This window comes from Prionailurus bengalensis, chromosome A2, assembly GCF_016509475.1.
Source record: "Prionailurus bengalensis isolate Pbe53 chromosome A2, Fcat_Pben_1.1_paternal_pri, whole genome shotgun sequence".
NCBI classification, from domain to species: Eukaryota; Metazoa; Chordata; class Mammalia; order Carnivora; family Felidae; genus Prionailurus; species Prionailurus bengalensis.
The window spans coordinates 64,005,107-64,021,179 of record NC_057348.1 but is presented as its reverse complement, the minus strand read 5'-3'; the positions used below and the strand labels follow the sequence as shown (position 1 = coordinate 64,021,179).

At 42.7% G+C, this 16,073-nt stretch overlaps 1 protein-coding gene across 1 annotated transcript in view; it reads right to left on the bottom strand.

Annotated features, from left to right (window-relative positions):
* The window catches only part of SPATA48 (spermatogenesis associated 48), a 54,477-nt gene extending 41,507 nt beyond the window's left edge, over window positions 1-12,970 (bottom strand). Inside the window, exons 1-2 of the mRNA XM_043588441.1 lie at window positions 11,703-12,970; window positions 4,839-4,936 (exon numbers count right to left, since the gene is read on the bottom strand). Coding sequence (XP_043444376.1) covers window positions 4,839-4,936; window positions 11,703-12,255 — 651 coding nt within the window. The 5' untranslated portion in view covers window positions 12,256-12,970. The remainder of the gene's footprint in view (window positions 1-4,838; window positions 4,937-11,702) is intronic.
* Window positions 12,971-16,073: the final 3,103 nt, after the last annotated feature.

Sequence of the window (16,073 nt, the reverse complement as noted above, 5' to 3'; positions counted from 1 at the left end):
CCTTGAAGGGGCCAAGATTCTGAAATCTGTGCTCTCTTCGAGTTCTTCAGCATTTTGGTACATCATTGATACCATGGTATCATCTTTCATTGGAATCTGGATTTTTCTCTAAAACCCATCGCTTCCAGTTCCTGATAGGTCTTATAAGCTGCCATTTCTATATGTTATATATCTTTAATTTTTTTATGAAACGTTTGCAGATCCTGAAGTTTATGGTTTACACGGTTTTCTCAAATCTTTCTTTTTTAATTTTATTAATGTTTATTTATTTTTGATAGAGAGAGAGACAGAGCACAAGTTGGGGAGGGGCAGAGAGAGAGGGAGACAGAATCCGAGGCAGGCTCCAGGCTCTGAGCTGTCAGCACAGAGCCCGGCGCGGGGCTTGAACTCATGGACCATGAGATCATGACTTGAGCTGAAGTCCGATGCTCAACCGACTGAGCCACCCAGGCGCCCGTCAAAGCAAATCTTTATAGGAGCTTTTCTCTTGCTGGCGAATCTTCTATTTCTATTCTCTGCATGTTTTGTGTGTACTGTTTCATAAGGAAGGGACTACATTTCCTATTTGAATTCATCAGGGTTCTTGAAGTCTGACTCAATGGAAATTTCTCTACAAATGCTAGATATTTCTTAGGTTCTATGACAAGACATTGAAGGAGATGTTCCTTTATGTCCTAATACTTCAGCATTGTTCATCCGCATTAAGATCCTTCATTACTGTCAACATCATAAATGCCTCAACTTCCTAGATTTCTTCAAATTTCACAAGAGCTAACAAAAAAGGGCTGCTGAGGTCCATGTTCTGAGCAATGCAATTACCATAAACAATGCGAACAAAATTTTCAGGAATTTTCTATTTCTTTCCATTCTTGTGTCTTCCATGTTTTGGATCTCTCTCTCTTGAAAATTGGGCTGCCATTTGCCGTGGTGCTGGGAGGAACACTGACAAGCTGTTGCTGTGGGATCTGGTGCTTGTGTGGGGCCATAACTCTCCATGTACAGCAGGGAACGTGAGGGCACCCTGCAGGAACCGCCCAGAAATGGGCACACGGTAGATAAGTGGTTACATCTTCACATACTGCTTCTGTCCTATTCATCTATACATTTGGGATTTCAAATAAATACACGTTCCTCTTTTTCACTGTTTCCTATATGTTTCTTACTCTCACTTCATATTTTCCATTTTTTTGTGCATTTTTGCTTTATCATGAATGGTGTCTCCTTATTTACCTATCAGCTCTCCAATTCTCTCCACCAGCGTCAGATCAGCTACTGTGCTCACTTGCTCTGTTCTTTGTTTATGATATTTTTCAGTTCTGGAACTCCTTTCCCCTCAATTTCCTAATTTCCCATTTCGTAATTTTTAATTTCTTTACAAAAATTCTGAACTCACCTTTTCTCTCCTTGCGTATTTTCAGTGTCTAGAATCAATGTGTGTCTTTCTGTTTTCTTTCATTCTGCTGATTCTAATTCACGGTGCCCTTTCTCTTTACGTGTTTGGTTACTATTGATTGTATGCTGGACATTTTATTTTAAAACATTACTGATGGAAATAATTTAAGGCTTAGTCACATATTATCTTTCTCCAGAGAAGTTTTGTTTCTGTCTGCCTGCATCCTGGGAATGATAAGAATCTAAGATCACCTCGATACCAGTTCAAGACTTAGAGTTTTCTCATTTACTCGGACCAAGCCAGGCTTTAGTCTGGTTAAGGGCTTTTTCCTATTGATGTATCCTTTTTCTAAGAAACCAGCCTCCAGGTATTCCTTCCAAAGCAGTGGATTGTTTTCAGAGATCAGTTCCAACTTTTGATCTTTTATTATACTTCTGAGACCACCAAAGATCCGGCTCAGAGTTTTAGCTTTCCCTTCTAGAATGGCAAATTCCTGTATGGCCAAAGTGGCCTTGAGTGCTAGGCTTACATTTTAAAGTTTCCATCCTTTCGCTGACCCAATCACTTCTACCTTATTAGCTTTTTGATATTTTAATAAAAGCGAAATATTAATCTAGTTGTTTCCCATTAGAAGTATTGCCCCATGTTACCTGGTTAGTTTCTACTACTGGAAATAAAATATCCAGATTTATTTTCTGCGAGAAGAAGTCTAAACTTATTTTGAATTTAAATAAAGATGCTAATAAGCCTTTACATGACAAGCACTTACTTCAGTAGTCTAATTCTAAAATAGATAACTAGATAAAACATGGAGACTTGCCATGAATTTGCAGCTTAAATGAAAAACAAAAGGCACCAATGCCTTTCATTTCTTAAAATGTTTACTTTGATTTGCTCTCAAAGGACTTACCTACAGGAGCAATGGATTCTTTGAAAAGTCTGGAGATGGAATGAGTGAAACTAGTAAGTACAAGTTTTCTTTCTCCTTTCAACCACATTCTGCATTTTATCTGAATTTAGAATGGCTCAAAACAGGCCAAATTACCCCCATTTCTTTTTTTTTAAATGTTTATTTATTTTTGACAGAGAGAGAGAGAAAAAGAGAGAGACAGAGCATGAGCGGGGGAGGGGCAGACAGAGAGGGAGACAGAATCTGAAGCAGGCTCCAGGCTCTGCCCTGTCAGCACAGAGCCCGATGCAGGGCTCGAACTCATAAGCTGCGAGATCATGACCTGAGCTGAAGTCAGACGCTCAACCAACTGAGCCACCCAGGCGCCCCTACCCCCATTTCTAAGGGCAAGATCTTCTTATAAAGAAAACTCTGTAGACAAGGAAAAGCAGGAAGTCCGGCATGGCTGGATGGCATCTAGATAAAGGAGGCACTGATGATACAGATTTTGAGGGACCCTTTTGGTTCCTTCGCCACTCATTGTGTACAACTGGCAGTTGTGGGACGTGTGCTCCAATCCCCTCTGTGGTCGAATCAGTCTGCGCAATCGTGAAGGAAGACATGGGAAAAGTAGAACTAAACCTAACACGACAGTTACAGATAAATCCACAAGCAGAGATCAATTGTGGAAAGGAATACATATGGGGGTCATGGAAATGGACACTGATTCCTTAGAAGTATTCACATCTTTACTTCTAATGGCTATGGGGTTTCCTTCTGGGGAGATGAAAATGTTCTAGAATTAGATTGTGGTGACGTTGCTCCATTTCGTGAGCACCTTTAAAAACACATCAGTCACTTTAGGGCACTTGGGTGGCTCAATTGGTTAAGTGTCCAAGTTCAGCTCAGGTCATGATTTCATGGTTCGTGGGTTCAAGTCCCACATCAGGCTCTGGTGCTGACAGTGCGGAGCCTGCTTGGGATTCTTTCTCTTTCCCTTTCTCTCTGTCCCTCCCCCACTCACACTTTCTCTCTCTCTCTCTCAAAACTAAACTTAATTTTTAAAAATGTAAAAAAAAACATTGAACACTTTAAATGGATGGCTTTTGTGGTATATGAAATATGTCTCAATAGAGCTGGGGTTTTTTCTTAATTTTTTTCTTAACGTTTATTTATATTTGAGAGAGACAGAGACAGAGCATGAGCAGGAGAGGGGCAGAGAAAGAGGGAGACACAGAATCCAAAGCAGGCTCCAGGTTCTGAGCTGTCAGCACAGAGACCAATGCAGGGCTCAAACCCAAGAACTGTGAGATCATGACCTGAGCCGAAGTCGGATGTTTAACCAATTAAGTCCCCCAGATGCCCCAAGCTATTTTTTTAAAAAAAGAAAAATCCTTGAGCTGTCTGTATATCCCTTGGGTAGTCTTCCAGTCATTTAAATAGCAAGAGTTTAGAGCCAATAAAATCCACATAGAAAAATGATTAATAACATAATCATTAAATTCAGAAAGATACCCAGGTTTAAACTTTGGTTTCATACTTAGTGTGCAGTTAAAATAAGAGACTCTTTTTTTTTTTATAAAATTTTTTTAACATTTTATTTATTTTTGAGATAGGAAGAGACAGAGCATGAACAGGGGAGGGTCAGAGAGAGGGAGACACAGAATCTGAAACAGGCTCCAGGCTCTGAGCTGGCAGCACAGAGCCCGACGCGGGGCTCGAACTCACGAACTGTGAGATCATGACCTGAGCCGAAGTCGGACGCTTAACCGACTGAGCCACCCAGGCGCCCCAGTAAGTGACTCTTTAATACAGAGAACAAACTGAGGGTTGCTGGAGGGGAGGCAGGTGGGGGGATGGGTTAAATGGATGACAGGCATTAAAAGGAGGGCACTTTTCAGGGTGAACACTGGGTGTCATAGGTAAGAGATGAATCCCTGGGTTCTACTCCTAAAGCCAAGACTACACTGTACCTTAACGAACTTGAAATTAAATTAAAAAATCAGTTATGTAACATCACTGGTCATTAGCTTTCTCAAGTAAGGTGGGGATAACAATACTGCCTTGTCCAGAAGCAGGGATGGAAGCAAGATTTTCACTCAAGTAATACACTGTTGGAGCACCCTAGGGGACAGGAGGTTAGTGAGAATGTGGACCCTGCTTAGTTTCAGGTGTGTTTCCTCTAGGAAGTCAGTCAGCCATTGGCCAAAGTCTGAGGAGACCGTGTAGGAGGGCGCGGTCTTCCAGGCTGGTGGCCGTCAGGCATTTGGTGGCCACCACTCATGGCTACTGGAGGAGGGTGCCCTTGCCAGGAAAGAGCATCTGGGTTGGGCACTATCAGCATTTCCTGCTCTCTCTTCCCCAACAGTATTGCTACAGGACGACAAACGATAACACATGACACACAATCATTGTGAAGGGCTGCACGGTGCCTGGCACGTAAGAAGTACTTTCTAAACAGTAGCTATTTTTTTTCCAGGGCATAAAATATCAAATACACAGACAATGAAATGAATTGCAAATATTGTGTAACCCCATCCCATAAGACAATCTTACCGTGCATGTTGGTTCTTCATCAAATACATATGTGTGATTTATTGAGCACACTTCGTGATGAGGTGGTAAAGGAGTAACTTTCAGTGGGCTTGTCCAACCTGAAAAAAAATAAATGTATGTACTTTGGGTTTTTAAAGATGTACTAGAGATCTTTTCTTCCGCCAGAAGTATTTCCTATTAGAAATGACGTTAATTGACGTTTCGGTGGAATACCTAACAACTTTTCTCAGCAGTGAGAGCTGAATTTCCATCTTAGGGTAATTATAACGATGCGGAATTACTTGGTATGTATCACTCATTACTAGAAGAGGCCTGTTGGGTACCATGAATCTGCAGATGAGTGTGCAGTTGGGGACGGTGGCCACACAAAGGAGTCTAGTTACCATGTAGATAACTTACCTAACTGATAGAAGTTCTAAGACCCTATCAAATACACACACAGACTTCAACAAATATCTACTGCGCCGTAAGTGGAAATAGATACGCGGAGACGGAAGAGGGGGTTCCTGGTTTTGAGGTGCTCCTGAACAAAGAGCAACGACAGTCGTGTAAGTAGATCGTTGCAGTGTCGTGTAGCAACCATAAGGATAGTTGGGCTCTGAGCTCTGTGGGCGTGTGGAGGAAGGATACTGGCCCAGCCAGACTGTGGGGAGTTGAGACTATCTCCCCGAAGACAACTCTTGATCTAACGTTGACAAAGGGGAAGTCAGAAAGATTAGAGTCTGAGAAGGCCTGGACACACCACTGCTGACTTGGAAGACAGAGGAGGCCTCGTGAGGAGGAGCACAGGTAGCCTGAGGGAGCAGAGTGTCCCTGGCTGTGACAGCTCTGACGCCCGGAACCGGAATCTGCACAAACTGAATGATCCTGAAGTCAATTTTCCCCGGACACTGTAGGCTTTAGCAGTTAGATCCTGAATAAAAAACCCAGTTGAGGGGCACCTGGGTGGCTCAGTCAGTTACGCATCCAACTTCGGCTCGGGTCATGATCTCACTGTTCATGGGTTCGAGTCCCACGTCAGGCTCTGTGCTGACAGCTCAGAGCCAGGAGCCTGCTTTGGATTCTGTGTCTCTGTCTCTTTTTGCCCCTCCCCTGCTCTCTCTCTCTCAAAAATAAACATAAAAAAAAATAATTTAAAAAATTGAAAAATTAAAAAGAAAGAAAACCCAGTTGAGCCTGCCTAGACTTTCTCACAAAACTGGGTGCTAATAAATGGGTTTCATGTCAGGCTGCTAAGTTTGCGGCACTTTGTCACCACAGGAAGAGAAAATACAGAGGCAGAGGCAGAGGCAGAGGCAGGAGGTCAAGGCCAAGTGAGAAAGGTCGTGCTGAAGCCCATGGTTATTTCCATTTTGAGAACAAGGATAATTCTGTCGGTGACACCCAGCTGGCCAAAGGAAACCCTCCAGAAGACCGTTGTGCCCACCGCAGCAGGATGGCACTCTGTGGTGTCCTTCTGATTTGCTGTCATTGACCAAAGAGGAAAGTAGGAAAACAACAAAACCTAAAATGTGATTTTTAAGGCAGAGTAGGAGACAGGAAACGGGACACTGAATCTCAGCTGTGCACGTCAGGGTCGCTACGCTCACATCTAAGTAAGACGATGGCATTGCCGTTACCTTGTTTCACACTCTGCGGCTGCAGAAGAAACCACTCCAAAACCTAGTGTCTTAAACCAACCATTCATCATCTCTCGGGACTCTGAGGCCAGGCAGGGGTTGTATGTCATGTGGCGTAGCTTGGGAGAGCTTATGAGGTCCCAAATCATCTCCCTCACATGGCTGGCCAGTGGGAGCTCAGCTAGGCCTGCTGACCAGTGCCTTGTTTGTTTGTTTGTTTGTTTGTTTGTTTGTTTTTCCTACGGGCCCATGCTGGATTTGTCACAAAATAGTCACTGAGAATCCAGAGGAAGAATCCCAAGAGGACTAATCCCAATGTGCAAGTCCTGAAGTCAGGCTCCACTTACATCATGGTTGCTAATGATGTCTTGTAGGCTAGAGCCCAGAGACAACGTGGGCAAGGAACAGACCTCATGCCCTGGTGCGGGAAAGGGCAGACACACACTGAAAGCGGTGAGCTGCCAATGGCCACATTCAGGAGCAGCGATCACACACCTTTTCTTCATTACGCATAGTCTAATTTCACCACTTTCATGCCACCAAACAAGTATCAAGTCCCTTGTCAAGGAAAATGTTGTATTAGTTCTTCCCTTGTTAGAGATGGGACATGTCTGCGACTGTGATATGTTCATTGTGAGTTTTGTGCAACACATGAAAGTGTATGAGTTTGGAGGGGTCTGCCACAAATGGTGTTTTTCCATAGGACCTATCATTTTTATCATAAAATACTTCTATAATGTGATGGTTTTAAAGAAACAAAACCTTAAATTTTTCTTAATGTTTATTTATTTTTGAGAGAGAGAGAGACAGAGACAGAGCATAAGCATGAGCAGGGGAGGGGCAGAGAGAGAGAGAGGGAGACACAGAATCCAAAGCAGCCTCCAGGCTCTGAGCTGTCAGCACAGAGCCTGATGCGGGGCTCGAACTCACCATCGCGAGATCATGACCTGAGCCGAAGTTGGACACTTAACCGACTGAGCCTACCCAGGCGCCCCAAGAAACAAAACCTTAAAAGAAATATTTAAGGAGTATTCTCTGTATATTTTTTATCTTTTTTTTCTTGGAAATATTTATTCAGTTATTTTGAGAGACAGAGTGTGCAAATGAGTGAGGGGGTGGTGAGAGAGAGAGAGAGAGAGAGAGAAAGAAAGAGAGAAAGAGAGAAAGAGAGAGAGAGAATCCCAAGCAGGCTCCATGCTTAGGATGGAGCCCAACTTGGGGCTCTATCTCATGACCGTGAGATAATGATCTGAGCTGAAACCAAGAGTCGGACACTCAACTGACTGAGTCATCCAGGCACCCCTGTATATTTTCTTATTCATGTGTTTTCCTCCTCTAATGGCTAGAGATATGTTTCTTCAACATCTAAAATATCCTTGGTAGTGGTCTCTCTGAATTTTCTTTCTCAACATAGCTAAAGGTAGGTCAATTTTGTCATTCTCAAAGAACCAATTTAAGGTTTAGTTGATTTTTCCTGTTCTTGTGTTTTCTACTTTATACTCTATTTATATGCACCCAACATCAGACCTTCCAAGTACGTGGGCAAATACTGACAGAATCGAAGGCAGAAATAACTCTATAATAATAGTTGGGGACTCCAACATTCAACTTTAAATAATGGGGAGAACAACTAGACAATGATCAATAAGGAAACAGAGCACTCAAACAGTAACAATTTGACCCAAAAGACATATACAGAACACGCCAACAGAATACCCAAGCAGAACACACATTTTTCTCAAGTGCACATGGATATTCTACACAATGGATTATATTGTAGGCCACGAAACAAGTGTTCATAAATTTTAAAAGACCAAAATCATACAAAGGTATATTTTCTGGAGTAGCCAGATTCTGAGACAGAAAGAAAAATGGTGATTGCCAGGGGCTGGGAGGAGAGGAGGAGATAAGAAGTTAATATTTAATGGGTACAGAGTTTCAGGGTTTTTAAAAAATTTTTTTTAATGTTTATTTATTTTTGAGAGAAATAGAGGGAGGGAGAGAGAGGGTGGGAGGGAAAGACAGAGAGAGGGTGACACAGAATCAGAATCCAAAGCAGGCTCCAGGCTCTGAGCTGTCAGCACAGAGACCGATACAGGGCTCAAACCCAAGAACTGTGAGATCATGACCTGAGCTGAAGTTGGATGCTTGACCGACTAAGCCACCCAAGAGCCCCCAGAGTTTCAGGTTTTTAAGAAGAAAAGACTTAAGGAGATGAATGGTGGTGAAGGTTTCATAATAATGTACTTAATGCCAATAAACCATGCACTTAAAAATGGTTGATTGTTATAGAGCAAAGGTTTGCATGCCCCCCAAATTCACATGTTGAAACTTCTACCCCCAGTGTGATGGTATTTGAAGGTTGGGCCTTTGGGGGGTAATCAGGTTTAGATAAGGTCTCGAAGGTGTGGTTCCCATAATAGGATTACTATCCTTATAAAAAAAAAAAAAAGAGGAAGAGAGACCAGAGCTGTCTCTCTCTCTCTGCCAAATGAGGAAACAGGAAGAAGCATGTCCTCTGCAAGCCAGAAAAAGGGATCTCACCAGGAACCAAATTAGCTGGCACCTCTATCCTCGACTTCCCAGCCCTCAGAACTGTGAGAAGTAAACATGTCTTGTTTAAGCCACACATCCTATGGTATTTTCTTTTAGTAGCTTGAGCTAAGCCAGTGGCTAAAAAAAGTAATAAGATATACAAGGAGTTAGAAGTATTGATATTAGGAAGCTGAATGTAGGAAAGTCAAAGATGTGATACAGGCAACCTCTATTTTCTCTGTGATAAGGAAGATGTGTCATCTGTTGTAATTAGAGGCAAAAAGATCAATGAAGGGTTTGAATATAATTAGGATAAGTTTAGAATACCTGACTGGTATATGATAAAGAAAGCCAGCTAGGAACAAAAAAGTATTGAACCCAGTTAAATGTCTAGACAAAGTCGGAATAGGGCAAGAAATTGGCAATATAATCTTTTACGATATTGTCTTGGTATTTATGAACGCCCACTGAAAAGCGTACTGGTGTGTGATATAATTAATTCTACAAATGTGTCCTTTATCAGAATGTATTCTACATTATGTGTATTTGGGTTTGCTAAAAACTGAAAGTACTTACTATTGATAATTAATGATTATTTCCAAGATCTACAAAATCATTGAAAATTTGGACAAATTATATCGAACCCAGTCCACAGCTGGCCGGTATTACTCCTTGAAACTCTAATAGCCAATATTAACAGCTACTATCAACTGAATGCTTGAACTGGGTTCCAGGAATTTTGTTTCGTGCTCTACATGTCTTAATTCATTTAATCCTAATGATTTTATAAGAGAAGTACTCTTATTGCCAAGGAATTGAAAATTCTGGACTTTGTAAGAGCTAACATTTATTCGTCCATTCCTTCATGTCAGATATCTTTATGTGAATTATATTAAATAGTCCTCATTATTACCTTATTAAATAATACTAGTATGTGAATTTATATGTATATCCACAGGCATAAACAGATTAGCAACTATTCCCAGATGATAGGGCAAGTAAGCCTTCTCTTAGGATTCAAGCCTAGACAGACAATTGAACTCTGTTGTACTGATTCGGGCAGTGAGTTCTATACTTGGTTCTGAACTGTTGGTGCAAAGTCCGTCAACCCTATTTTAGTTTTAAGTTAGCTTCGATGAATTATTTCTTCAACGTGTAATTTGTTGGAATAATGTTCTGAGAGTCCAAGCTTAGAAAAACCTAACGAAACAAACCAAAAATACGGCTCTTGAAACTTACACTAGGCTGGGGTTTACTGCTTGTAAACAAAGTGGTATACTTGTCTAAAATAGGACTCTTATAAACAACTTCAATTCCTTTAAACATATTCTTAACAATGACTATTATTTTACACGGAAGCATCAGCAAAAGATTGAGCTCAAGCTCTTTTCTTGACAGAGTCGAAAAATAGTCACTTGCTCTGAATCAGTGAGATGTCCTCTGTCTGCACGACAGACCCGAACTCATCAACGGTTCAGGGCAAATTACGTTAGCTTCCGGTCTAGATGGCATTTCAAGTGGATTGTAAAACACTTACTTCTTAAAATAGATTGCTGGAACCTCATTCACATTCTTTACTTTATTCACTCATATTCTTCATGTGGAAATGCCAAACTAGAGAATTCCCCCAAGCCCGCCTGCTGAGTCCACAGCTGAAGCACACGTGAAAAAGCCTAGCTCTTATCGTCTGCTTCTCTCTCTCCGAACTGCTCTTTCTTACTCCGTGTGCCTTTGCTTTGCAAGTGTTTCTCACCGTTTCTGCACCAAGCCTGTGACACTGTCTGCGAGTTCTTACAGAGAAACCATAAAGTGTAGAGCTATTAGTAAGGGGTCAGTTCTGTATCCAGGGCTACGGAAGGGTTGTTTCTTACCAGACCCCCAAATCGACTTCCAACTACCTTCCCATTTCATTTTGGTTCTTGGGACCTCTTTCATAACCATCAGCAGACGTTTCTCAAGGGAGAGAGACAGATAAGGAGGTATGCTATACAATCATCCAAACTAAACATACATTCCCTTGTGGAAAAATTAGGTTATCTACATGTCTAGAATAAATTCTCTGATACACACTTTGTGTTGGCCACTTATCCTAATTAAGGCACGTTTTAAAAGCCATTTTTTTAGGGGCACCTGGGTGACTCAGTCGATTAAGCATCCAACTCTTGATTTCGGCTCAGGTCATGATCTCACAGTTCGTGGGATCAAGCCCTGTGTCAGGCTCTGTGCTGACAGCATGGAGCCTGCTTGGGATTCTCTCTCCCTCTCTCTCTGCCCCTCCACTTCCCACACATGCACTCTCAGTCAAAAATATATTTAAAAATACATTTTCTTACAAATAGATTTATAAAAGGCTTATCAATCTTACTATCTTCTCCTTACCATCTATAATTTTAAAAAATAAGAATTCCTTATTCTGTATAATTTTAAGTTTAAAATACTGAATCTTATATCCATGCTCTTCTCTCTCGTTCGAATGTTTAAAAATTATAAAGCCCAGGGGCACCTGGGGGGCTCAGTCGGTTGAGCACCGACTCTTGATTTCAGCTCAGGTCATGATCTCATGGTTTGTGGGATCGAGCCGCAGGTCAGGGCTCTGTGCTGACAGTACAGAGCCTGCTTGAGATTCTCTCTCTCTCTGCCCCTGCCCTGCTGTCTCTCTCAAAATAAGTAAACATTAAAAAAATTATAAAGCCCATGCCACTTTATTTACCTCCAAGTCTTGCTCTGATGGAAATGTCCGGTGTTGCCCTGGAATCCCATCTCCTGTCTTGTTTTAGTTCTTCTAATAAAATTGTTTGCCTTTTCAGTGTTGTTTGAAATCCTGTGTCTGGCCTGGGAACTCGATGCTGCGGTTTCACGTCACTGAAATCCACCAGGTTTGGTATGGTCCTGCCAATGCCAGGTTTTAAATCAGCATCACCACCAGGACTCAAAAACCCTGAACAGGGATCACCCAAGGGCACATCATCCCGAAGTGGAAATAGTGGATAATCTTGCCCATATGGCGGGGGATAAGGATAGTGTAAATGATAGTCTGGCATGACTGAAGGGGGATAAGGGTGAAACTTAAGAAAAGTAGGATTGCATTTCTTTTCAATTCTGCCATGGTCATGTCTGTCCTCAACGCCTTTCACAAAAGGCATGTTCATTTTTCTTAAGAGATTGCAGTAGTGCGGGTAATCCACGTTCTCAACAGCCTTTGCTCCTGGAAGGATGGACCTTTCAGAAATACTGATCTTTCCAGGTGTGCACTGTGAATCCATATCCACGCTCTTTAGAATTTTGGCTGACTGTAAATGAAGCTCTTCTGATGATGCCTTTCTCTTTTACTATAAAACTTACTATTTCCAATAATTGAGGATTGGTTAATCTAACCTAAAGTTGTTGATTTGGTTTTCTAAATGTTGATAGAGTAGGTTTTCTTCTTCTTTTTTTTTTTTTAAGGTAGATATTTTTTCCCTACCAAAAGAAGTAGATAGGGCAGTAAGGGATGAGGACAGAAAATAATAGAACAAAAGAGAGTCCTTGTTGCTTGGCAACAGCTAGAACTGTAACACATTGGACCAGTTAGTGTATATGTCACAATTTAATTCTTAGGAAAGACAAAAATGGCCTTGTTAGTAGTGTTTTCATGATAGTTTCCTCCCCACTGCTCAGGAAAATGGTGCTCAGTTGTCACTTATTTCTAAATTTTTTCATAAGTTGACATTTTATGGGTAAATGATATTCAATAAAGAGTATAAAGCAGCTAATCAACTGACAATACATTTTTAAAGTCTATATCTAACTAAAATTTTTACCTTATAGACCTAATAAATTATAAAACTCACTACCTGAATAAATGTAAATGTAAAGCAAAAAATGAACATGTATTATATCATAGGTAACTCAGTGCACATAATTTTTAAGAAACATAAGTAAAGTCAAAGCACAAGTTCATCATTAAAATATCTAATTTTTTGGGAGAGCACCAGCAGGGGAGGGGAGGGAGAGGGGGACAGAGGATCTGAAGCAGGCTCTGTGCTGACAGGCTGACAGCAGTGAGCCCGATGTGGGGCTCGAACTCACGAACCACAAGATCATGACCTGAGCCAATGCTCAACTGACTTGAGCCACCCTGGTGCCCCACAAGTTCATCTTTAAAATACACTTAATTGGGGCGCCTGGGTGGCTTGGTCGGTTAAGCGTCCGACTTCGGCTCAGGTCATGATCTCACAGTCCGTGAGTTCAAGCCCCGCATGGGGCTCTGTGCTGACAGCTCAGAGCCTGGAGCCTGTTTCAGATTCTGTGTCTCCCTCTCTCTCTGCCCCTCCCCTGTTCATGCTCTCTCTCTGTCTCAAAAATAAATAAACGTTAAAAAAAATTTTTAAATACACTAAATTATTTTACATTTTTGCTACCAATGTACAGAATAGGAACAATGGAATTTTTCAAAGCATTTCCAAAAACCAGCGTAAGATACCAGTTATTTGCTCACCTACGAAAAAGGACACCATTAACAAATTGGTCATTTAAAAGCTCATTTATTTTTTTTTTTAAATTTTTTTTTAACGTTTATTTATTTGTGAGACAGAGAGAGACAGAGCATGAACAGGGGAGGGTCAGAGAGAGAGGGAGACACAGAATCAGAAATAGGCTCCAGGCTCTGAGCTGTCAGCACAGAGCCCGACCCGGGGCTCGAACTCACGGACCGTGAGATCATGACCTGAGCCGAAGTCGGACGCTTAACCGACTGAGCCACCCAGGCGCCCCTAAAAGCTCATTTCAATGAGATAATTTGGTCTTGTATGAAAACTGCTGCCACAGGAATTCCAAATATTGGAATTTGGGCACAGGGTTCACAGCATCCCTAATGGAGAAAAAAAAAAAAAAAATGCAAGTATGAGTGAGAAAGCTACTTTCATATTTCTTGCAATCAGCTTTCCATCTTCATAATCACACCACACATTAACTACAACCTCCAATATTACATCCTACTCTCAGGTTGAATATTAGGTATTTACCCAGTAGAACAAGGTAGGAGGGATGATGAACTGAAACAAATTCTCAATGGCAGAAAACAAAAGCCAATAGCAGCCACAAGTCCAGTTGGCAAAAATCGTATCTCTCAGGTTTACCAGTTTATAAAAATTAAGAGGAGTTTTAACAGGGCATATACCGAGCCATAGTGATTGGGGACACTATTCAGTAAGATACGACCAAAATGCTGGCTGGATCCAAATCATACTGAAACATGCTTGAGAACACTAAATTTAATTCAAACCTGTATATAGATTAGAAAGTCTTTTGGGGGCAGCTGGCTGGCTCAGTTGGTTAAGTGTCTGACTTCGGCTCATGTCATCATCTCATGGTTCATGAGTTCAAACCCCAAGTTGGGCTCTGTGCCGACAGCTCAGAGCCTGGAGCCTGCTTCAGATTCTCTGTACCTCTCTGTCTCTGCCCCTCCCCAGTTCCCACTGTCTCTGTCTCTCTCTCTCTCAAAAATAAACATTAAAAAAGTTAAAAAAAAAAAAAGTGTTTTAAAAAAGAACTAAAAACAAAAAGTTTCTAAAGATGTAAATCCACTCAGTGAAAAAAACTCTACTGTATACAGTTTACCAAACAATTAACACATGCATAAAAATAGCCAGAAAACTCAAGGAACATCCTGGTGCTTTTCCAGAAATAGCCTTTGTTCCTTTCTGCTTTTTCTCCCTGGACCCCCCTCCCCCTCTTTTTAAATTTATACCTATTTGAATGCCTACTGTATGCCAGGAACTGTCCTAGGAGTGAGGTTAAAATGGTGGCAAAACAGACAAGAGCCTAACTACGAATATGTAAATCAGGGCAGCTGTTAAGACAGCAGGGGGCAGTGATATCTGTGATCAGAACACTTGGAAAGGCGTTAAATCTTTGCGATAACACTAGCAACCAAGTGAGGGGTTTAGATTAAGTGGTTAGGCTGTTAATTTTAAATCCCTCCACTGGAGCCCAGCATATCCGGGGACTGTTTTCAGTCCACTGAGGAGCATTCATTTCTTCCTACTAAAGCGAACACTACACGTCACTGTTAGACACTGTCTTCAGTGGCTTATGCTTCATTCTTTGATGTGTTTGCATCAACTGCATAAGATATATTTCTTTTTTTTTTTTCTTTTTTTTTTTTTTTAATTTTTTTTTTCAACGTTTATTTATTTTAGGGACAGGGAGAGACACAGCATGAACGGGGGAGGGGCAGAGAGAGAGGGAGACACAGAATCAGAAACAGGCTCCAGGCTCCGAGCCGTCAGCCCAGAGCCTGATGCGGGGCTCGAACTCACGGACCGCGAGATCGTGACCTGGCTGAAGTCAGACGCTTAACCGACTGCGCCATCCAGGCGCCCCAAGATATATTTCTGTCGTAGCGCTGCTCCCATTAAGTGACTCCTTCCAGCTGCAGAAAAGCTGAGGCGCGATTCTCTTAAACACACTGCGGCCATAAATGCTCATAGGTGGTGTCACACACTCTTCCGAACTTAGGTGATAAAACACAATCTTCCAGGCTCAGTGCAGCACAGAAGTCGACCTCCTCTAAGGTGGTTTCCTCTGTTCTTCCCACGAAGCTTCCCTCCGGGGCTGGGAGGTCTTACTTTCGATCCCACCTGGTGCGTGTGCACTTCCCTCCCAATCAAGCGCCATCTGTCCATCAAACACCGGCAGCTGACATTGGACACCAGGCTGTCCTCAGCAGGTGGTCGTGCGTCCCACTCACTCAGTTCCCACCACCTGCTGCCCAGGGCTGGCCCGGGTGCTGAGCCTCATGAGGCGGCCTCGCTCGGCCTGCCAACGCGCACTCAAAGGGGGGGGCGAGGGCGGGGGGGTGGGGGGGGCGGTCCGTGGTGCTCCTCTCGCTCCAGAACCTTCAGCAGGGCGCTCCCGCTCCCCACAGCTCCCTGGGCGGCGCCGAGGTCCCCGGGGCGCAGCCGGGGCGCTGCATGGTGGGCGGCACCGCGCCCCCGAGGTTGGCGTCGAGGGACGCTGGCCACGCGGCCGGCCCCGCCCCGCCCCGCGGAAGCGGCGACCCGCCCTTCCGGCCTCCCTTCCGGTCCGGGCCGGTGGGCGC